Genomic DNA, 23,395 nt, shown 5'->3' on the forward strand with positions numbered 1-23,395 from the left:
GGCAGGTCAAAAAGTGGGGATACTGCTTTATCACAGGGGTGGGGGTGGGGGTGAGGGTATGTGTGCCTTTGATGGGCAAAGAGTATCTACCAAAGATAATAAAGACCCTTCCTTCCAGTCAATGCTAGCCATATGTGGTAGCACTTACACTACATTCTGATTATGATTTGTGATGAATAACCCCGTCTTCTCTGGTTAATTGAAGTCTGTCAACCCTGCCACCATTCTAGTAAGTCTTTTCTGCATTTTCTCAGAGGTCTCAATAATCATCCTGAAATCAAGTGCCCTGAAACCAACATAGTACTCTAGCTGAGGCCCAACCAGTTTAGCATAAGATTTTAGCAGCCTGTCCTGGCCTTTGAAGCTTAACTTCTAGGGTGTGGGCTTGTGGTTCAATGGTAGTGTGTCTGACTATTGCATTCTGAGCTACCTTCCCCCACACCCACCTCACCTTCCGTTTACCTCTCAGTCCCCTGGCCCACAGGCGTCATTCCTGATGAAGGGCTTATGCCCGAAACGTCAATTCTCCTGCTCCTCGAATGCTGCCTAACCTGCTGTGCTTTTCCAACATCACACTCTTGACTCTGATCTCCAGCATCTGCAGTCCTCACTTTTTCCTTTGTAATTCATTCCTATCCTAATAAAGCGAATGAATCCATATCAACATTTCCCTTCTCAACTTGTCCTTCCATCTTCAAAGATTTCGATGCTTGCAATCCAGGTTTCTTTGTCCCTGAGCTCCCTTTAAAACATTATTACTTCGTTCAGACATTCTCCTCAGCCTTTTTTCCAAGATGTATCACTTCACAATTCTCTTTGCCACACTTCATCTACAATTTACTTAACCAGTTCATTAGTTTGTGTCCATTCCTGGAATTTGGGACTGTTTTCTTCAGGATTTTCTGAGCTTCTTCTCATCTGAGAATTTTCAAAGGATGCCAAATGTATCCAAGTCCAGGTCAATTTGTATCAGTATTGTATTCCCACCACTGACGCCTGGGAATAACACCTATACCCTTGCCTCCAACTTGAAACTGCTCATAATTAGTCTGTCTTCTATCCCTTAGCCAATTATCCACACCACTGTGAATTCCAACTATGCAAACTAGTCTATCAAATGTCTTTTGAATGCCGTAATACACATAAACTGCATTACATCATTAACCCTTTCCATTACTTCATTACAGGACTAAATCAAGTTTGTCAAATATAATTTGCATATAACAAATTTGTACTGACTTTCATTGAAAAATTTATATTTATATTACTACCCTTTTTGGTGTTTATTGCATTTCCAAATTTCATATTTGAACTTTGAAATTATGTTTTATATTTCCAAGTCCATGTTATGAATACACACCTCATAAAGTGTACTGGGCTTAATACTAAGTTTGATGGAATATGCTATATACTTCACATCATTGTGTAAAACAACTATTCACCAGTACTCTCTGCTTTCTGGTCAGTTTTGTCCTGCTACTGTCCTTTTAATTCCATGAATTTGTGTTTAGTTCACGTGTTAAATGTAATTTTGCTTTTTCAAACTCAGATTCTTGGCATTGGGCAGAACTCTGCCAATTAAGTCCTCATATCTTTGGTTGCCATTGGATGGAGAGTCTTTTATTTCCATGCATTTGAATTTCATTAATAGTCCAACTTTACATATTAATGTCACATTTCCAATCTTCCTTTCTGCAATTGAGAAACTCAACGGAGTAGGACCTTGACCAGTAAAACAGAGTGAGTACTTGGTGATTTGTCTAGTCAGCACTCATCGAAGTTTGTGGAATGGTTGTGCCAGCCATCTAGCTTCTCTTTACATGGAACCACTTCTTCTGTACAATGTGCCTTATGGTCAATGGCCACAGGATTCCTGCACCCTTCAGCCATGCTACACAGCACCAGCAAGGCACCAGCCTCACAACATTATCAGACTTTGTCTTGTCCCAACTCAGGCACAACTTGAAGGCTTCAAGCATGTACTTTGGAGCTAAGAGAGAGCAAGCATGTCAGCTTGTGGAGGTTATCTTGTGCTGAAGGATAGACAGGGGTCTTAAATATTATTACAGGGCTTTCAGCACTGAGTTAGAGACGGGTGACTTCTGTGTTTTAGCCTCCTTGTTAACACAGATGATTTTTTAGTGCTGCATTAGAGGCAGGCATTCTCTGTGGTTTCGCTGGACTTTTACTTTAAGCAATAAAAAGTGAGGTCTGCAGATGCTGGAGATCAGACCTGAAAATGTGTTGCTGGTTAAAGCACAGCAGGTTAGGCAGCATTCAAGGAACAGGAAATTTGACGTTTTGGGCCAGAGCCCTTTCCTGATGAAGGGCTCTGGCCTGAAACGTCGAATTTCCTGTTCCTTAGATGTTGCCTAACCTGCTGTGCTTTAACCAGCAACACATTTTCAGCTTTTACTTTAAGCAGCTTACGGCAGTAGGTAGCGCTGACGTGTGAATGGATCAGTTAGACACGGGATGGTCATGTCACTGTACGGTATAATGCTGCATCAAAGTTCAAGCTGCATCATGTGCCAGCAACTTACACTGAAAACACACAAGTGTTTGAAGAAAATGGCAACATATAACCTTCAAAAGGAACAAGTGTTCAGTTGGGTAAGGATGGATTCCAATTCCAGGGATATTGCCAGAGTCAGTTGGAAATTTGGCTCATGTGGGCACTCCACATCACATTTAATCCCTATGGCTTCTGACTTATTCTTTCGCCTAGTTCTAGTTGCTGCTCCCAGACCTCTGCATCCCTGGTTTTGCTTTGTTGCCCATACCCACATAATTGACTGAATGTTGCTTTGCATTTGCTTCTTTCAAAGGGATATTATTTTCAGAAACATTTTGTAATATAGAAAGGATTAGTGTATTTTCTATTACTGTACCATTCATTGTGGGTAAATAAAATTTGACATTTCACCATTGTACTGATCTACAAGGTCTACTCCTACTTCTGGATTATCTGCCACAGCCCCAAAGAAATACGTTTGCTAAACCACAGTGCCAACTTAAAACTAAATAATTCATTTTAGTAATGTTCCTTAACACACTGCTAACAATTATAAAATAAATAATCCCTGAATTGATTCATTCACTCTTGCACATTTAACTTCTTTTCAGACTCACTTTTGATAATAGTCACTAAATATTAAATAAAAATAACAAATTCATTCATTGCCACTGTAAATCAATTGAACAATTAAAATCATAGAATCTCTCCAGTGCAGATAGAGGCCATTGAGTCTGCACCGATATTCTGAAGAGCATCTCACCCAAACCCTGTAGCTCTGCATTTCCCATGCCTAATCTACTTACCCTACACATCCCTGGATACTACACAGCAACTTAACATGACCAATCCACCTAACTTGCACAGTTTTGGACTGTGGGAGGAAACTGGAGCACCTGGAGGAAACCCATGCAGACACAGGGAGAATGTTCAAATTCCTGAAAGATAGACGTCCAATGTTTCCTAGCTACAGATTTTATTTTCCAAATTTAATTCTTTCCCTCACTCCATTATTTTTATTATTGTATCTTACGTCTATAAATAAAACATTAAATCAAACTGTGTCCGTACCAACCAATATGAGGATAATTTGCTCTTCTTGATTCACTTTCCAATCACATGGTAAAGTCTCCAATTTCTTTAGGCTATAAATTATTAAATGAAGTCTTTGCACTTTATTACATATTTGCTCAAGGTCTTTAAACAGTTTTAAAATTTATTAACGTAGAAGCATGCCCAAATAAGGGAACAAGAAAAACTGGGCATCGAACCAATATTTGGAGGGTGTGGTGGACCGTCTGCAGGGAGGATAAAAAGTACAGAGTAGCAGAGCTAAAGTGGTAATTCTGAGGAGTGGGATCAAGGTGGGTGAAGCATTGACAATGGCTGAGGCTGCTGAAAGAGGGTGTTACAAGGAGGCAGAAGGAGAATAACACAAAACATGAAAATGTATCGTGCCCAATGACACCATTGTAAGTTGTTGAAGATAGAGGTTGGGTAGGAATTAAGGCAAGCAATCTATTTGCACAGCACAGTCCAATTGCAATTATTCCTTGTCTGGCTAAAAATGATATGCTAAACAAAAATCATTTTCATGAAAACATATCACCAACCTGAAACTGTCAGCCTCAGCATTGAAAATATTCACCAATCCTATCGATACTGTTTTCTGAAGGAGCAGAATTCTTCAGACCAATGACCTTCTGTCAGAAAATATTTCTCCTTCCCCTGATCTTAAATGGGAGACTTAGCATCCTCTTCAAATTTCCAAGTTTCTTACTCTCAAACCCCCTGCCAGCTACCTCTCCTGCTCCCTGAACCTCATGCTCACTGCTGCACTCATATGATCTCTCTCATTTACTGCTCTCTTCTCCCAGACCATAGTTGTGAGTTAGGACGCGGGGGAGAGGTGGTGAGATGGAGGAATTGAGTGAGAGGAGTTTTGAGTGGGACACTGGCGGGAAGCAGAAGGGAAGCAGCGAGCGGAGTGTGGAAGAGGGAGGCAGCAGACAGAAATGTCATAGGATTTAGATGCTTGAGTAGATCATTTGGCCCTTTAAGCCTGTTCTGCCAACCAATTCCACCCACCCGTATGGACCCATGGAAAAGTCACCACTTTTTCAGTCTTTTTTAGAATATGCTCAATAATCATGCTAAAACAAAAATGGAAGCTGTGCTAATGGGGGAAACATGCCTAATGTGTTAAAAAGTGACATTAGAACCGTATTAATGGGAAAATGTCTGTAATCAGTAAAGTGTACTTAAACAATCTCTATGCTGCAGCAATATAATATTTAGCCATGTATCTCAATCAAACCGATATGATTTCCAATAGTGGAGGATAGTTACAAAAGACAAATTGTGAATGTAAAGTCTATCTCAGTCATTCACAGCCATGCAGTTACCATGGATTTGAGAAGGAAATAATTTTCATTCTGGCCAGGATTAGTTGTGGTCATCATCAAGAATGTGAGGTGAGTGAGAGAGGAGATGGGGGGGGGGGGGATACAGAGAGGGATTGTTAGGTTGAAGACTGTTACAGAGATAAGGAGGAGTGAGGCCTGGAGCAAGTTAAGTATGACAATGCAAGGAATGCAGAAAAGATTCCATTGAGACTGCTGCTTCTCTGAAATGTATACTATCAGGAGTGGTTAGACATTGAAATGTGTCAATGCATTTTGTTTTGTTGGTTTCCTGTGCCTTCTTATAATGGAATTAAATCTGAAAGCAAAACATGATTAACGTGCTCCAATTCTTCACTTAACCCTTTAGCACATGAAATAACTTGGGCTATTGTACCCAGTGTCATGCATATTTTGCGCTCAAACTAATCAGGTGGTACAAATGAGCATTACAATTTTGGCATGTGATTAATCTGCACGGCTACACATGTTGTTCTGTTACGGCCATCTCCACCGAAATGCATCTCTGTCTTTAAAGCAGGGGAAAGTGAGGACAGCAGATGCTGGAGATCAGAGTTGAAGAGTGTAGCCTGACCGGCTGCGCTTTTTCAGCTCCTGTTGTTAAAGCACTCAAGTCACAGAGCTTTGCCCTCGGGATTGTGCAATGGTACTTTGCCCAGAGACTCTCTTCAAATTATGACGGAATTTCCAAACACAACAGGCATTCCAAAACTTTTATATTTATGTGAGCTGCTCTGGAGTTTCTGGTTTGTCTAATGCATTTTTATGTCATCACATTAACATTTGAAAACTGTCCTTTTGTAGATTCTTAAACATGTCCATGATCCATAGATGAATATATTGAAACTTCAACTTGTATATATAAAGAAGGAATAGTGACGAGTGTTCCGTATTGTTAATACTGAATAATTCTCATTTTAATTTCAGATGAATTCTAATTAGATTGGCAAAGAAATCAGTGTTTCTAAAGATCAGGAAAACAGACACAGGAATGGGATCATTGTTAACTCTAAACTCCTTTAGCAATTAACACAGAAAATTTAGAGTCACAACTTTCACAGATTCAACAACGTATATAATATAAAGTGGCCCTGTCATTTAAACACCACAACAACTTCAGCTCCACTCTCTTCTTTGATCTTGTTAACATCTGGATTCAAGTTTATGGTATCCTCAAAAGCTACATACCAGATTTGGGAACTGTTTTTTTAGATAGTAGAAGCAGGCATCTGGTGTTTGAATGCCATCCTCTGGCTTTTCAAATTAAACAAAAATCTGGTATTAAAGAGGGTCGCAATTTGTGGAAATACCAGATATCTGCAGTTGACAAGGTGGAAATGAAACTCAGAATTACAAAATGTATAAACAATTCATTCTGTAAATGTTGTGGGGAAAATCACCAGCCTTGAAATCAGAGTCGGGGTTCAATGACAGAGTTTATTGGACAAGGAAATACCGGACCTCTGGGGAGAGAAAGGCACCAACTGCACAGTAGTCAGCTGTGATTCTTCTCTCAACTCGGAGCACATGTAAACATACTTTTATACATTTTGTGATGTAATAGGTCAGTGACGAGGTTATTGTCTCTGTGACATAGTTTGTTTGTTGTAAACATTGCAGAATCATTGAAAGTTCTGATACAGTCATTGTCAGTCCCAGCACAGCCTTTGTTAACTTTACTGTGGTCGTTGTCAGTTTCAGTGCAGACATTGTCAGTTTCAGCATCTGCATGGAAGTCCATTGCTGTAGTAATGGGCGCTAATTGCTCTTCCTGAGAAGGACAATTACTGCTGCTCTGGCTATTAGCACTTTGTATTGAGTCCGTATCAAACAGTCAGCATTTCTTTCAAAGGTGTTGGCTGGACCCAGATGCTTCAGCGGGTAGTATATGCTACTCTCCCCCACCCACCTTAAACTAGGTTGTGAGTGTATTGTGCTGGCATCCTAGTGACCCCAGGCAGTATCTGTGTTTGCTCTGCCATCTCTACTGATCCAACACCTCCCGAGAGGCCCAGTAACCTACCTCTAGCCTGGTGTACTCTCTACCGGTGGAACTTTTTACCCTCCTGGCCACCGTCACTATTCAAACTCTGTCACTCTACTATGGACTGACAGGGTATCACTGTTACTCACAGTGTCCACGTTCCCCACCTTGGTAACGTGGGCTCCACTGCGGTTTGGCTCTTGGTCAGAATGATCAGCTCCTCTTCCTCACCACATTGGAAATTACAAATACAAATAGCACCCAACTTTTAACTTAAACTCTAACCAGATTCTGCATTGCTATAAGATGGATGTTTACTGCAGCTCTGGTTATTAGCACTTTGTATTGAGTCCGTATCAAACAGTTAGCATTTCTATCAAAGGTGTTGGTTGGACCCAGACACTTCAGTGAGCAGTACACGTTACTCATGTGTATGCTCTCTCCCACCCGCCTTAAACTAATCAACTAGGTTGGGAGTGCATTGTGCTGGCATTCTGGTGACCCCAGGCAATATTTGTGTTTGCTCTGCTCTCTCTCTCTCCATATTGTGGACTGGCAGCCATCTTGTGTGTTAAGTGGCCAACTTAATGACTCAGTAGCCATTTTGTGTGTCCCTGTGCCTAGGATCACCCTGCCCCGTACCATCTCCCACTTCACCAAAGAATGTCCCATTTGTAATGACATTACCATGAAACATTTAAGACCCCATTCAAGATCTTTATTTAGTGTACGTTGCAGGTGCCTCAGTCCACTCTCTTGAGATAACACTTCCAGTCAGGGGGTGCTGCATTATGGGAGCTACTGTTTTTGGATGAAACGTAAAGCTGGAGACTCTGAAGTGAACACAAATGACCCATTACTGTCATTCAAAAAAGAAAGAAACCTTCCTGATCAATATTTTTCCTTCAACTAACTTTGCTCAAAATAGATAATTTGGTTATTACCACATTGATCCTTGTGGAACCTTGCATTGTACAAATTCACTGTTACATTTTCCAACCTTCCAAGAAGCATTAAGCTTTAACAAGATTTATTTGTCTGGAAAGTGGAACATTCTATGCTCATGGTTAGGTGCTGAATAAATATTTTTTTTCTTTCCATTTATTATGAAGTCAGGCAATCAGAAGAAACATTGAATGAATTGCATAATTCTTGTGGAGATACACTCGTTTCCCGTTGATATCAGTTGCTTATCAAGCTCAGGGGTGAAGTAGAGCAACATGTTACAGAGTCAGAGAAATACACAGAAACAGACCCTTCAATCCAACCAGTCTATGCTGAACATAATTCCAAACTAAACCAGTCCCACTTGCCTGCTCCTGGCCCATATCCCTCCAAACCTTTCCAAGGGGTGGCACTACTGCCTCACAGCACCAGAGTCCCAGGTTTGAGTCCAGCCTCAGGTGACAGTCTGTGTGGAGCGTGCACATTCTCCCTGTGTCTGTATGAGTTTGCTCTGGTTTCCTCCCACTGTCCAAAGATGTGCAGGTCAGGTGAATTGGCCATTCTAAACCACCCATAGTGTTAGGTGCATCAGTCAAGGGGAAATGGGTCTGGGTGGGTTACTCTCCGGAGGTCGGTGTGGACTTGTTGGGCTGTAAGGTTTTTTCCACACTACATCTAATCTAAAGACATGTACTCATCCAAATGTCTTTTAAACGTTGTAATTGTACCCACATCCACCATTTCCTCAGGAAGTTCATTCCACACGCGACCCACCCTCTGAGTAAAAAAAAGTCTCTCATGTCTTTTTAAAATCTCTTCTCACTTTAGTATTGAAATCACCCACCCTTGGGAAAACACAACCACAATTAACACTATCTATACCCCTCACTTTCATGACTTGGATGACTCAGAGGTACAAAAGGCAAGATTAAAAGAAACACCTTTTTCGCACACGATCTTACATCACCTCACTTTGCAAAAAGCAGGTCAGAGTTTGGTGTGATGAAGCAATCCTGATCCCGCCCTCTGGCTCTCTGTCCCCCCCACTCCCTATAAACACAGCCAGTACTAGCTCCAGCTGCTGCTGCTGTTTACTCTCAGGATGGCTGTCCTTTTTGCAGAGAGTCTGGGGGCGATCCGGGCCGCTCTGTCCGACCAGACCTGGATACTTCTCATCACTTTCCTGCTCCTGCTGGCCTGGTAAGTGTCTGTGGGATCTCTTTATCGCCTCGTCCAGCTCCCAACGATGGGACAAAACAGTCACAAAGTTCATCTGCAGTCGCTAACGGGGACGGGGACAGTTTGTCACCAGGTGGTCTGTGTGTTTGAACTCTGTGTGTGTGAGGTGGAGAGAGGGAGGGGGGTCTCCCCAGCCTCTGACCGCACTCCCCCTGCCCGGGCAATCGCTGCTGATTGTGGGGTATTTTCCCTTCCTCCTGCCCCCAGCCCTGAGATCCCAGGCTCTGGCTGAATGAGGCTGATCCCACTTTGGAGTTTAGTTCATCTTTTTGGGTAGAGGGAGATGACGGAGAGAACCTGACCAGGGATATTAAATGATGGCGGTCTTCAGACATTTCAGGAGGGTCGTTTTGGTGGTTAAAATTATTTTTAAACGACTTGTTTAGACATGTTCTGATCCATCTCCCCAATATATACCCTGACTCACATTCTGGCGCATAATGCTTGTGTTGTGCTGCTCTGATAACAACAAATGCCTGATTTGGGAATAAACCACTTGCAGAGGATTTTGAGTGTTACTTGAAATTAAGTCACTTTTACTGTTCTGTTGCTATGGGAGATTTTGAAGAGGACTTTCTCGGACACTTTTAGAACAAAGAACGAAACCGCACAGGAACAGGTCCTTTGGCCCCTCCAAGCCTGTGCTGATATATTCTGTCCTTCCAAACTAAAACTGTCTTCACTTCCAGCATCCATATCCTTTCCTTTTCATGTATTCGTCCAGGTGCTTCTTATGTGTCTGTCTCCGCCACTTCCTCGGAAGCTCGTGATTCCAAATAAACCTGTTGGACTATAGCCTGGTGTGTGATTTGTAACTTTGTCCACCACTGCCTGCAGCCCAGAGGACTCAACACTGAGTTCTCCAATTTCAAATAACCTCCCTTCTCATCCCCCAAATCCCTTCCCAGCCCCTCCCCCTCCCTTCCACTGCTTTCTGCCACTAACTGGATTCATTCCTCCCATTGATCTCTATCTGTCTTCACCTGTTCCCACTACATCACCCTGCCTCTGCCACCCTCTTTATCTGCAGCTCCCTCCGCACTCACCCCCAGTCCTGAAGACAGGTTACACCTGAAATGTCGACTTCTCCACCTCCTAATGGAGAAGTCGACAGGAGGGCCAATTCCAATACCGAACAACCCAGATGGCCTCCTTCTTCAAAGACCGCAATTTCCCCTCCGACGTGGTTGATGATGCTCTCCACCGCATTTCCTTCACTTCCCGCTCCTTTGCCCTTGAACCCTGCCCCTCCAAACGGCACCAGGACAGAACCACTGGTCCTCACCTACCACCCCACCAACCTCCAGATACATCATATCATCCATTGCCATTTCCGACAGCTCCAAACAGACACCACCACCGCGGATATATTTCCCTCCCCTCCCCTATCAGTGTTCCAGAAAGACCACTGCCTCCGCGACTCCCTCGTCAGGTCCACACCTCCCACCAACCCAACCTCCACTCCTGGTACCTTCCTCTGCAACCACAAGAAACACAAAACTTGCGCCCACACCTCCCCCCCTCACTTCCCTCCAAGGCCCCAAGGGATCCTTCCATATCCATCACAACTTCACCTGCAGCTGCATACTCTTTATTTACTGCATCCGCTGCACCTGATGTGGCCTCCTCTACGTTGGGGAGACAGGCCGCCTACTTGCGGAATGCTTCAGAGAACACCTCTGGGACACCTGGACCAACCAACCCAACCGCCCCGTGGCTGAACACTTTAACTCCCCCTCCCACTCCGCCAAGGACATGCAGGTCCTTGGCCTCCTGCATTGCCAGACCATGGCAACACGACGCCTGGAGGAAGAACACCTCATCTTCCACCTAGGAACCTTCCAACCACAAGGGATGAATGCAGATTTCTCCAGCTTCCTCATTTCCCTTCCCCCTGCCTTATCTCAGTCCCAACCCTCGGAATCAGCACCACCTTCTTGACCTGCAATCTTCTTCCCGACCTCTCTATCCCCACCCCCTCTCCGGCCTATCACCCTCACCTTAACCTCCTTCCACCTATCGCCTTCCCAACGCCCCTCTCCCAAGTCCCTCCTCCCTACCTTTTATCTTAGCCTGCTTGGCTGAAGAAGGGCTTATGTCCAAAGTGTCGATTCTCCTGCTCCTTGGATGCTGCCTGACCTGCTGCGTTTTTCCAGCAACACATTTTTCAGCTCTTATCTCCAGCATCTGCAGTCCTCACTTTCTCCACCTCCTGATGCTGCCTGGCTTGCTGTGTTTTTCCACCCTCCTGTCTGTCTTTTTGGATTTGAGCATCTGCAGTTTTGTTTTGTCTCCACCACTTCCTCTAGCAATGTGTTCTGGGCACTCATCACCCTTTGTGCGAAAAACCTGCCTCACACATCTCTTGTAAACTAAACCTCCTCCCTGCTCCTTGAACCTGTATCTGCCAGGAATTGCCCCCTCCGCCCTGGGGAAAAGCCTCCTACTTTCCACTCTATCTATGTCATTCACAATCTTATAAACTTCTACCAGGTTGCCCCTCAACCTCCTGTGTTCTTGTGAAAACAAACAAGTCTCTCCAACCTTTCTTCATAGCTAAAATCCCCCATACCAGGTAATATCCTGGTAAACCTTTTCTGTACCCTTTCCAAAGCATCCACATCTTTCTGTTATTGTGGTGACCTGAACTGCGACACAGTATTCCAAGTGTGGCCTAATTAAAGTTACCTGAAGCTGCAGCATAACTTGCCTGTCCTTTCACTCAATGCCCCTTCCACTGAAGGCATGCATGCCACAGACCCATTTTATGACCATATTTACCTGCGCTGCCACCTTCAGTGATCTGTGAACTTGCACACCAGTTCAGTTTGCATATCAATAATCTGAAGGGTTCTGCCATTCACTGTATAATATTTACCTTGATGTGGAGGTACTGGTGTTGGACTGGGGTGGACAAGTTACATCAGGTTAGAGTCCAACTGGTTTATTTGGAAGTATTAGCTTTCGGAACACTGCTCCTTTATCAAGTAATTGTGGAGCAGCATTATAAGACACGGAATTTATAGCAAAGAAATTTCAGTTTCATGCAATTGAAACAATATAGTGTGTGAATTTTAAATTTTTGACCAGTACTTAACCTTACAAAATGCATCACTCACGGTCTGTGCAGATTAATCTCTATATGCCATTTCTTTCTATCCATAATGACAAAAAACCTGTCTCACACATCTCTTGTAATATACACCCCGCCCCCCCACCACCTCTCCATTTCATCACTGGACCACGAACCTATACACGCCAGTAATTCATCAACTTCGCCCACACATTCCACCCCCACCATCCTCAAAATCACCTGGTCCATCTCGGACACTTCCCTCCCCTTTCTTGACCACTCCATTTCCATCTCCAGTGACATTCCAGCAGGACATTTACTTTAACTCACAGACTCCCATAACTACCTGGACTACACCTCCTCCCACCCACTATCCTACAAGAACTTCATCTCATTCTCTCAATTCTTCTTTCTCCACTGCATCTGCTTGGACGAGGAGATATTCTACTCCCAAGCATCCCAGATGTCCACCTATTTTGGACAACATGCTTTCCCCCCCAGCCTTTCACTGCAATTTCTCCATTACCTGTTCCACTGCTCTAAACCCCCCCCACCCCTCAACAAGGCAATAAAGACAGGATCCCCTTGTTCTCACCTACTACTCCACCAGTTTCTGCATCCAATGTATCACTCTTAAACAGTTTAGCCAGCTCCAATTAGACCCCACCACTAAAAACATCTTCCTCTCCCCACCCCTCCCTGCCTTCTACCTCAGGCCATTCCCTTCACTAATCCATGGTTTGCGCCACTATCCCCATCAAACCCCCCAAACTTCCAGGTACCTTCTCCCGCAACAGTAAAAGATGCAACACCTGCCAGTACACCACCCCTCTCACTTACATCCAAGGCCCCAAACAGTCCTTCCAGCTGAGACAGAGGTTCATCTGCTTCACCTCTAGTTTACTGATCTGGTGCTCCCAATGTGGTCCTCACCACATCGGGGATGCCAAATGGAAATTCAGGGCACTTTTCGCCAAGCATCTCAGTCAGGCCTGCAGGGGCTGCCCTGACCCCCCAGCCTTCCGGTCACCCCCCATTTTAACTCCCCTTCCCACTCTCTTTCCGTAATGACCATCCTTGGCCTTCTCCATTGCTACAGCGAATCTGACTGTAGAGCGGTGGAACATGTAATGGAGGAGGTGCAGTGAAGGGCTATCTGGATGACAACAGGAGAGGGAAAGCAAGTTGGAGGAATAACACCTCATCATCTGCCTGGGTAGCCTACAGCCCAAAAAACTGAACATTGAGTTCTCCAATTTCAAATAACCTCCCTTCCTAGCCCCTGATTTTTTTTCCCAGCCCCTTCTTTCCATTCCTTTGGTTGACCCTTCCTTCCAGATACCAACTAGGATTCACCGACCAACCAATTCATTCCCACTACCTGTGTTTACCTACCCCTACCTCACCACCCTGCATCCCCCACCCTCTTTATCTGCATCTCCCCATACACCCACATCCAGTCCTGAAGAAGGGTTACACCCATTTGACTTCTCCACCCCCTTATGCTGCTTGGCTTGCTGTGTTCTTCTAGCCTCTGGCTTGTCTACCGATTTTCTATCTATGCCTCCAACTGGCCTATCTCCTGCTGTATCCTTTGACAAACCCCACTATCTGCAACTTCACCAGTCTTTGTATCGTCTGGAAGCTTACGAATTAGACCAGCCATGTTTTCTTCCAAATACTTCCTGTAGACCACGAACAGCATAGTCTCTGCATTGATCCATGAGGAACACCGCTAGTCACAATCCTCCATTTCGAAAAGCATCATTCCACCACTACCCTGTCCCCTATAACTAAGTCAGTTCTGTAACCATTTTGCCAGTTTACCCGAGATACCATGTGACTCCACCTTTTGTACCAGTCCGTCATGTGGGATCTTGTCAAAGGCTTTACCAAAGTCCATGTCAAAAACATCAACAGCTTTTTCCATATCAATCATCTTAGTAACCTCCTCAAAAAACTTGAACAAGTTAGTGAGGCATGACCTTGCCCACACAAAACCATGCGGACTGTTGCTAATTAGTCCATTTGCTTCTAAATGTGCATAGATCTTGTCCCTGCGAATTGTTTCCGATCATTTCCCTACCTTATTCATGAGGCTCGCAGGCCTGTCATGTCCTGGACTAGATCAGTGGGGCTGGAAGAGCACAGCAGTTCAGGCAGCATCCAACGAGCAGTGAGATCAACGTTTCGGGCAAGCCCTTCATCAGGAATAAAGGCAGTGAGCCTGAAGCGTAGAGAGATAAGCTTGGGGAGTTTGGGTGGGGGAGGGGGGGGAGTAGCATAGAGTACAATGGGTGAGTGGGGGAGAAGATGAAGGTGATAGGTCAGAGAGGAAAGGGTGGAGTGGATAGGTGGAAAAGGAGCTAGGCAGGTCGGACAAGTCATGGTGACAGTGCTGAGCTGGAAGTTTGAAACTAGGATGAGGTGGGGGAAGGGGAAATGAGAAAACTGTTGAAGTCCACATTGATGCCCTGGGGTTGAAGTGTTCCGAGGCGGAAGGTGAGGCGTTCTTCCTCCAGGAGTCTGGTGGTGAGGGAGCGGCGGTGAAGGAGGCCCAGGGCCTCCATGTCCTCGGCAGAGTGGGAGGGGGAGTTGAAATGTTGGGACACGGGGCGGTGTGGTTGATTGGTGTGGGTGTCTTGGAGATGTTCCCTAAAGCGCTCTGCTAGGAGGCGTCCAGTCTCCCCGATGTAGTGGAGACCGCATCGGGAGCAACGCATACAATAAATGATATTAGTGGATGTGCAGGTAAAACTTTGATGGATGTGGAAGGCTCCTTTAGGGCCTTGGATAGAGGTGAGGGAGGAGGTGTGGGCACAGGTTTTACAGTTCCTGCGGTGGCAGGGGAAGGTGCCAGGATGGGAGGGTGGGTCGTAGGGGGGCATGGACCTGACCAGGTAGTCACGGAGGGAACGGTCTTTGCGGACGGCGGAAAGGGGTGGGGAGGGAAATATATCCCTGGTGGTGGGGTCTTTTTGGAGGTGGCGGAAATGTCGGCGGATGATTTGGTTTATGCGAAGGTTTGTAGGGTGGAAGGTGAGCACCGGGGCGTTCTGTCCTTGTTACAGTTGGAGGGGTGGGGTCTGAGGGCGGAGGTGCGGGATGTGGACAAAATGCGTTGGAGGGCATCTTTAACCATGTGGGAAGGGAAACTGCAGTCTCTAAAGAAGGAGGCCATCTGGTGTGTTCTATGGTGGAACTGGTATTCCTGGGAGCAGATACGGCAGAGGCGGAGGAATTGGGAATACGGGATGGCATTTTTGCAAGAGATAGGGTGAGAAGAGGTGTAATCCAGGTAGCTGTGGGAGTTGGTGGGTTTGTAAAAAATGTCAGTGTCAAGTTGGTCGTCATTAATGGAGATGGAGAGGTCCAGGAAGGGGAGGGAGGTGTCAGAGATGGTCCAGGTAAATTTAAGGTCAGGGTGGAATGTCTTGGTGAAATTGATGAATTGCTCAACCTCCTCGCGGGAGCATGAGGTGGTGCCAATGCAGTCATCAATGTAGCGGAGGAAGAGGTGGGGAGTAGTGCTGGTGTAATTACAGAAGATCAACTGTTCTACGTAGCCAACAAAGAGACAGGCATAACTGGGGACCATACATGTGCCCATGGCTACCCCTTTGGTGTGGAGGAAGTGGGAGGATTCAAAGGAGAAATTGTTAAGGGTGAGGACCAGTTCGGCCAAACGCATGAGAGTGTCGGTGGAAGGGTACTGTTGGGGACGTCTGGAGAGGAAAAAACCGAGGGCTTGGAGGCCCTAGTCATGGCGGATGGAGGTGTAGAGGGATTGGATATCCATGGTGAAGATGAGGCATTGGAGGCTGGGGAAACGGAAGTCTTGGAGGAGGTGGAGGGCATGGGTGATGTCTCGAACATATGTGGGGAGTTCCTGGACGAGGGGGGATAGGACAGTGTCGAGGTAGGTAGAGATAAGTTCAGTGGGGCAGGAGCAAGCTGAGACAATGGGTCGGCCGGGGTGGTCAGGCTTGTGGATCTTGGGAAGGAGGTAGAACCGGGCGTCCTGGACTGTCCCTGTTACTCTTCTTAAACAATGGAACAGCGTCGGCTCTTCTCCAGCCCTCTGGGACCTCGCCTGTGACCAGAGAGGATACAAAGATGTCCATCAATGCTCCAATAATTTATTCTCTTGCCTCCCTCTGTGTTCTGGGCTATATCTCATCAGGCAGCATCCAAGGAACAGGAAATTCGACGTTTCGGGCATAAGCCTTTCTTCAGGAATCCTAAAGAAGGACTTATGCCCGAAACGTCGAATTTCCTGTTCCTTGGATGCTGCCTGACCTGCTGCCCTTTTCCAGCAACACACTTTCAGCTCTGATCTCCAGCATCTGCAGACTTCACTTTCTCCTCCTATATCTCATCAGGACCTGGGGACTTGCCTACCTTTAAACTGTCTTATGACACACAACACCTCTTCCTTTTTAATAACAACTTGGCTCAGTAATTTGACACTTTCTTCACTGAGATAATCTTCTACCAACACAAAAATATTCATTATAGGACTTCACTTACCTCTTGTGGCTCCACACACAGATTCCCTCCTTTGTCCTTGAGTTGGCCAGCCCTTTCCCTGGCTACCCTGTTGCTTTTTGTTTATGTATAAAAACCTTTCGTATTCTCCTTAATCATGTTTGCTCTCAACTTTTCATGACACCTTTTAGCCCTTCTAATTGTTTAAGTTCTTTCCTATTTTACTTTATGTAAGGCTTCATCAGTTCCCATCCTCTGGATCCTCACGTGAGCTTTTCTCTTTGTCCAAGGTAAGAATATCCCTGGTCATCCAAGGTTCACGTAATGTGCCATTCCTATCCTTTATTCTCACAGGGAATGTGTCACCCCGAACTCTTATCAACTGCTGTTTGAAATACTCCCACATGTCCACTGTTGATATACCCTCAAACAGCCACCTCCAATCACAATTCTCCAGTTCCTGCCTAATGTTGTTGTAATTCACCTTCCCCCAGTTTAACACCTTCAGCTGAGGACTACTGTTATCCCTATCCATGAGCATCTTCAAACGCGTGAAATTGTTGTCACTGCTCCCAAAATATTCCCCTGCTGAAACTTCACTCCCCTGGCCGGGCTCCTTTCCCAAATTCAGATCCGGTATAACTTTTAAGACATCGTCAACATTCTTTTAATTTATTCTGGAAGTTTGTAGACAACTCTAAAATACATCGCCCCTTCTACTCCTATATCACTCCGACATCAGGACTTCAACATTTGGTTATTCTCTCATAGACATTGGCCAAGGCAGCAGTTATTGCCCACTCCAAATTACCCTCTAAAGTAGCGGTGAACTGTTATAGTTTGTGCTGTGGAGGTGTACTCTGCAGTTGGGTTTTGACCCAGTGATGATGAAGGAATAGTGATTTTCCAAGCCAGAATAAGTTGTTCCTTGGAAGGGAACTCGTACGTGTTGGTGCTCCCATTTCTGTCGCACTCATCCGTCCTGATATTAGAGTTCCTGTGTTTGGATGGTGGTATCAAAGGAATGCTGGGGAGTTGCAGCACTGCATCTTTCTATTTAGTATGCATTGCAGTCATGGTGCACCAGTGTGGAGAAAGTGAGTGTTCAAGGCGCTAGGCAGATTTTTCTGGTTAACATCCAGGCTTTTGGGTATTATTGGAGCTGCACTCACCCTGGCAAGTGGAGAGGATTTAAAGTTCCTTTACGGATGGTGAAAAGACTTTGGGGAGTCAGAAGGTAAGTTGCTTGATGCAGAATTCCCAAATTCTAACCTGCTGTTGCAGTCACAACATTTGTATAGCTGGTCTATTTCAGTTTCGAATCAAAGGTGACGCTCAGCAGTTTGGTGGGGCGATTGAGTATAATGCTACTGAGTGTTGGTTGAACTGTCTAGTTGGCGATGGACATTACCCAGCACTTGTTGCTTGAATACTACGTACTGATGCATTATTTGCCACCTATCAGCTTTGATATTGTCTACATTGTCCTGAATGCAGAGAGTTTAATGTAGTGAATCAAAACTGATTGTGAGATCCAAGATTCTGAATTTAAACAGCAATAGATTGATTTCCTGCAAGTAGAGAAGATTTGATAAAAGTTTTCAAAATCATGAGAGGTCTTTGTGGAGTAGGTAAGGAGAAACTGATTCCAAATAAATAGGGATTGGTAACCAGAGACCACAAGTGGAAGCTGTACGGATAACACACTTTTAGTGAAGTGACAAGTTGCTATGATCTGGAATATTCGATTTTGATTTGATTCGCTCCAGTGTGGAAACAGGCCCTTCGGCCCAACTAGTCCACATTGGCCCTCCGAAGAGTAACCCACCCAGACCCATTTCCCTCTGACTAATGCACCTAACACAATGGGCAATTTAGCATGGCCAATTCACATAACCTGCACATCTTTGGATTGTGGGAGGAAACCGGAGTACTGGGAGGAAACCCACGCATATACAGGGAGAATGTGCAAATTCCACACGTTGCCTGAAAGAATGGAACAAATGTTTGCTGAAGCATGGATTAACGCAATGTACAATTGTGTCCAGAACTCGCTCACTTCTGAACCTTCTTTGAAATGTTCAAAAATATCTCCATGTTTAGTGTTGATGTGTTATGTGGAAGATTGGTGTTTAAATGAGAAGTTACTCTGTGGAGCTAATTAATGGGAGTTTGTTTGACTTAGTTCATAACCAATGTGTTTATTATTCATTAAGGTTTTGTAACCAATTTATTTTGCAGGTACAGTGTTTCACCATATAGGTTTTTTAAACAGCTTGGTGTTCCAGGCCCAAGACCACTGCCATTCATTGGAACATTTCTACATTATAGAAAGGTATGTTTAATTTTTTTCACTTGACTATGGAAAAAACTCCCCTCTTGAATTCTGCCTGTTACGGATACGTTCTTCCATAGCACTATATATTCTTTAAGCCAAGTGATGAGAGAGAATTTTCCCAAGCCTGTGTTTGGTTGAGAAGAGATCAAGGTTCAAAACACATGGAAGCAGCAGGTGAATTTGTCATTTTTTTAACACATAGCAAAATTGGGTGAGGGGGACAGAAATAGGGAAATTCAAGAAAAGTCATTCCCTGGACTACACTGCTTTACATCCTGGTCCTCTTGTTGCCCTGAGCTAAGAAATAGCGGAAAACTGGCTGAAAGTGGGGGAGAAAGTGCTGTGTTGTGATTGGATGAGCAGCTTTCTTTGCAGATTCTGTTGCTCCAGCTCAACCAGTGACCGGTTCCCTCTCTCCCAATCTATCAGCTTCTCCAGAGACAGAACCTGCAATGGACCTGGGAAAAGAGGGCTCTGCAGGATGTGGAAGGTATATACGACATACCACAAGAGGAGAAGAATTCAGGAAGGAGTGGAAGCAGTTGTGGATTGAGAGGTTGCCTGCTAGTTTGAGATATTTAACTTCTCAACCTGGAGAAAACACTGGGAGAATTGTAAATGTGACAGCAGGGAGCTGCCTTTCTCCAGCATGTAAGAGTGGATGAGGCGAATGGACAGATGCATCTAATAGACAAGTAGTTGAGCACATGACAGCTAAAGGAGTCTGGATAAAATGGGGAAGGCATCACACGTAGAATACACACTGGCACAGACTAGCTGACTCAAAGGACATGCATTCATCTATGAATGTGTTTAATTCTTTTTTGAGGTCATATGAATAGACACCTGAAATATCTGATTTTTTGAAAGAATAGTTGTATGGCAACTGGAGTGGAATTAACTTTTTTTAATTTAAAACAATAAAACAAGTCTGTATTTTTACATCTCTTCAATAATATCAATGTACCTTTCTTATCTTTCTGATGCAAGTATTTATTGTTATACATTTTTTGTACTTGGTGATTATTTTTGCTGAATTTTCTTTTCTTTTCTGTCCAGGGTATGTTTGGATTTGACACAGAATGCTACAAGAAGTATGGGAAGCTGTGGGGGTGAGTGCATCTGATTAACCAGGAGTATTTGTGAAGGTTTTGGTTATTATCTTCGAAAAATCCATTTTACTGCAGTTATGCAGTGCAGTTTACTGTATGATGTCCAGAGTGGTACACCCAGTTTTGAGGTAACGATCTTTTCAAGCTGACTTTGCATTGATGTATTCTGGATTAGTGATGCTGGAAGAGCACAGCAGTTCAGGCAGCATCCAGCAGCGAATTCGACATTTCGGGCAAAAGCCCTTCATCAGGAATAAAGGCCGAGAGACTGACGCGTGGAGAGATAAGCTTGGGGAGGTTGGGGGTGGGGAGAGAGTAGCATAGAGTACAATGGGTGAGTGGGGGAGGAGATGAAGGTGATAGGTCAGGGAGGAGAGGGTGGAGTGGATAGGTGGAAAAAGAGCTAGGCAGGTCGGACAAGTCCAGACAAGTCATGGTGACAGTGCTGAGCTAGAAGTTTGAAACTAGGATGAGGTGGGGGAAGGGGAAATGAGGAAACTGTTGAAGTCCACATTGATGCCCTGGGGTTGAAGTGTTCCAAGGCGGAAGATGAGGCGTTCTTCCTCCAGGAGTCTGGTGGTGAGGGAGAGGCAGTGAAGGAGTCCCAGGACCTCCATGTCCTTGGCAGAGTGGGAGGGGGAGTTGAAATGTTGGGCCACGGGACGGTGTGGTTGATTGGTGCGGGTGTCCCGGAGATTTTCCCTAATGCGCTCTGCTAGGAGGCACCCAGTCTCCCCGATGTAGAGGAGACTGCATCGGGAGCAACGGATACAATAAATGATACTAGTGGATGTGCAGGTAAAACTTTGATGGATGTGGAAGGCTCCTTTAGGGCCTTGGATAGAGGTGAGGGAGGAGGTGTGAGCACAGGTTTTACAGTTCCTGCGGTGGCAGGGGAAAGTGCCAGGATGGGAGGGTGGGTCGTAGGGAGTGTGTGTACCTGACCAGGTAGTCACGGAGGGAACGGAAGGCGGAAAGGGATGGGGAGGGAAATATATCCCTGGTGGTGGGGTCTTTTTGGAGGTGGCGGAAATGTTGGCGGATAATTTGGTTTATGCGAAGGTTAATAGGGTGGAAGGTGAGCACCAGGGGTGTTCTGTCCTTGTTACGGTTGGAGGGGTGGGGTCTGAGGACGAAGGTGCAAGATGTGGACGAGATGCGTTGGAGGGCATCTTTAACCACGTGGGAAGGGAAATTGCAGTCTCTAAAGAAGGAGGCCATCTGGTGTGTTCTATGGTGGAACTGGTCCTCCTGGGAGCAGATACTGCGGAGGCAGAGGAATTGGGAATACGGGATGGCATTTTTGCAAGAGGTAGGGTGAGAAGAGGTGTAATCCAGGTAGCTGTGAGAGTCGGTGGGTTTGTAAAAAATGTCAGTGTCAAGTCGGTCATCATTAATGGAGATGGAGAGGTCCAGGAAGGGAAGGGAGGTGTCAGATTTGGTCCGCGTAAATTTAAGGTCAGGGTGGAATGTTTTGGTGAAGTTGCTGAATTGCTCTACCTCTTCGCGGGAGCACAAGGTGGCGCCAATGCAGCCAACAATGTAGCGGAGGAAGAGGTGGGGAGTGATGCCGGTGTAATTACGGAAGATCAACTGTTCTACGTAGCCAGCAAAGAGACAGGCATAGCTGGGGCCATACGTGTGCCCATGGCTACCCCTTTGGTCTGGAGGAAGTGGGAGGATTCAAAGGAGAAATTGTTAAGGGTGAGGACCAGTTCGGCCAAACGAATGAAAGTGTCGGTGGAAGGGTACTGCTGGGGACGTCTGGAGAGGAAAAATCGGAGGGCTTAGAGGCCCTGGTCATGGCGGATGGAGGTGTAGAGGGATTGGATATCCATGCTGAAGATGAGGCATTGAGGGCTGGGGAAATGGAAGTCTTGGAGGAGGTGAAGGGCGTGGGTGATGTCTCGAATGTATGTGGGGAGTTCCTGGGCGAGGGGGGATAGGACAGTGTTGAGGTAGGTAGAGATAAGTTCAGTGGGGCAGGAGCAAGCTGAGACAATGGGTTGGCCGGGGTGGTCAGGCTTGTGGATCTTGGGAAGGAGGTAGAACTGGGCAGTGCGGGGTTCCCAGACTATGAGATTGGAAGCTGTGGGTGGGAGATCTCCTGAGGTGATGAGGTTTTGTATGGTCTGGGAGATGATGGTTTGGTGATGGGGGGGTGGGGGTCATGGTCTAGGAGGCAGTATGAAGAGGTGTCCTCGAGTTGGTGTTTGGCTTCAGCGGTGTAGAGGTCAGTGGGCCAGACTACCACTGCACCCCCTTTATCCACTGGCTTAATGGTGAGGTTGGGATTGGAGCAGAGGGATTGGAGGGCTGCACGTTGAGGGTGAGAGTTTGGAGTGGGGGAGGGGGTAGACAGATTGAGGCAGTTAATGTCCCGATGGCAGTTGGAAATGAAGTGGTTGAGGGCAGATAATAGGCCAGCGCGGGGTGTCCAAATGGATGCAGTGTGTTGGAGGTAGGTAAAGGGGTCCTCGGAAGGTGGGTGGGAGTCCTGATTGTGAAATTAAGCTTGGAGGCGGAGGCGACGGAAGAATTGTTCGACGTCACGACGTGTATCAAATTCATTGATGCGAGGACGGAGAGGGATGAAGGTGAGTCCTTTGCTGAGGACTGATCATTCGTACTCAGTGAGGGGGAGGTCTGGGGGCATGGTGAAAACTTGGCAGGGCTGGGAGCTGGGATCTGGTGTGGGTGTGGAGCTGGGAGTGGGGTCGGAGCCTGCAACTGGAATGGGTGTGATGGTGGGGGGAATGGGGGTGGAGTCATGAGCAGGGGTGGTGCTCCCCTCAGGGTTCTGGGGGTCAGGAATGGTGACAGTGGGATACGTGGGGGGGGGCGCGTGTCAGCAGAATGCAGGTGAGTGGCGCTGGTAGGGGCGGAAGTGGTGGCAGACACGGCAGTAGGGTTGAGGCTGTGGCATCAGCGATGATGTGAGGGGCGGAAGTGGCTGTGGGAGTGGCCATGATGGGGGCGAAAATGACATCATCAATCAGCGTGGGGATGGAAGCTGCATCAGCCGCATGGCTTATGGCGTTTCCGAGGCCAGGGGAATCTTCTGGAGTGTTTGAGGAGCGCTGGTTATGGAGGTGGGTAGATAAAAGTTTGTTATACTTACAGTTTTTGATGTTTGAGATGGAGTTGAAATACTGTTTGTTGAGAGTATGAATTCTCCTGAGGATATAGTACAGAGTGGGTCCTTTGCAATTCTAAGAGAGTGTGGCCCTCAGCTGAGGCAGGGCTGACTGTAGAGATGTTAGGTGCTGGCGCATTAC

The 23,395-nt window shown here is 45.9% G+C and overlaps 1 protein-coding gene across 2 annotated transcripts in view; it reads left to right on the plus strand.

Annotated features, from left to right (window-relative positions):
* The first annotated feature begins 8,940 nt into the window (after nucleotides 1-8,940).
* LOC132825492 (cytochrome P450 3A21-like) overlaps nucleotides 8,941-23,395 on the plus strand; it is a 39,635-nt gene continuing 25,180 nt past the window's right edge. For both annotated transcript variants that reach the window (XM_060840818.1, XM_060840820.1), the window contains exons 1-3: nucleotides 8,941-9,067; nucleotides 18,909-19,002; nucleotides 20,065-20,117. In XM_060840818.1, coding sequence (XP_060696801.1) covers nucleotides 8,970-9,067; nucleotides 18,909-19,002; nucleotides 20,065-20,117 — 245 coding nt within the window. In that variant the 5' untranslated portion in view covers nucleotides 8,941-8,969. The remainder of the gene's footprint in view (nucleotides 9,068-18,908; nucleotides 19,003-20,064; nucleotides 20,118-23,395) is intronic.

Source organism: Hemiscyllium ocellatum, chromosome 20 (assembly GCF_020745735.1).
Source record: "Hemiscyllium ocellatum isolate sHemOce1 chromosome 20, sHemOce1.pat.X.cur, whole genome shotgun sequence".
Classification (NCBI taxonomy): Eukaryota; Metazoa; Chordata; class Chondrichthyes; order Orectolobiformes; family Hemiscylliidae; genus Hemiscyllium; species Hemiscyllium ocellatum.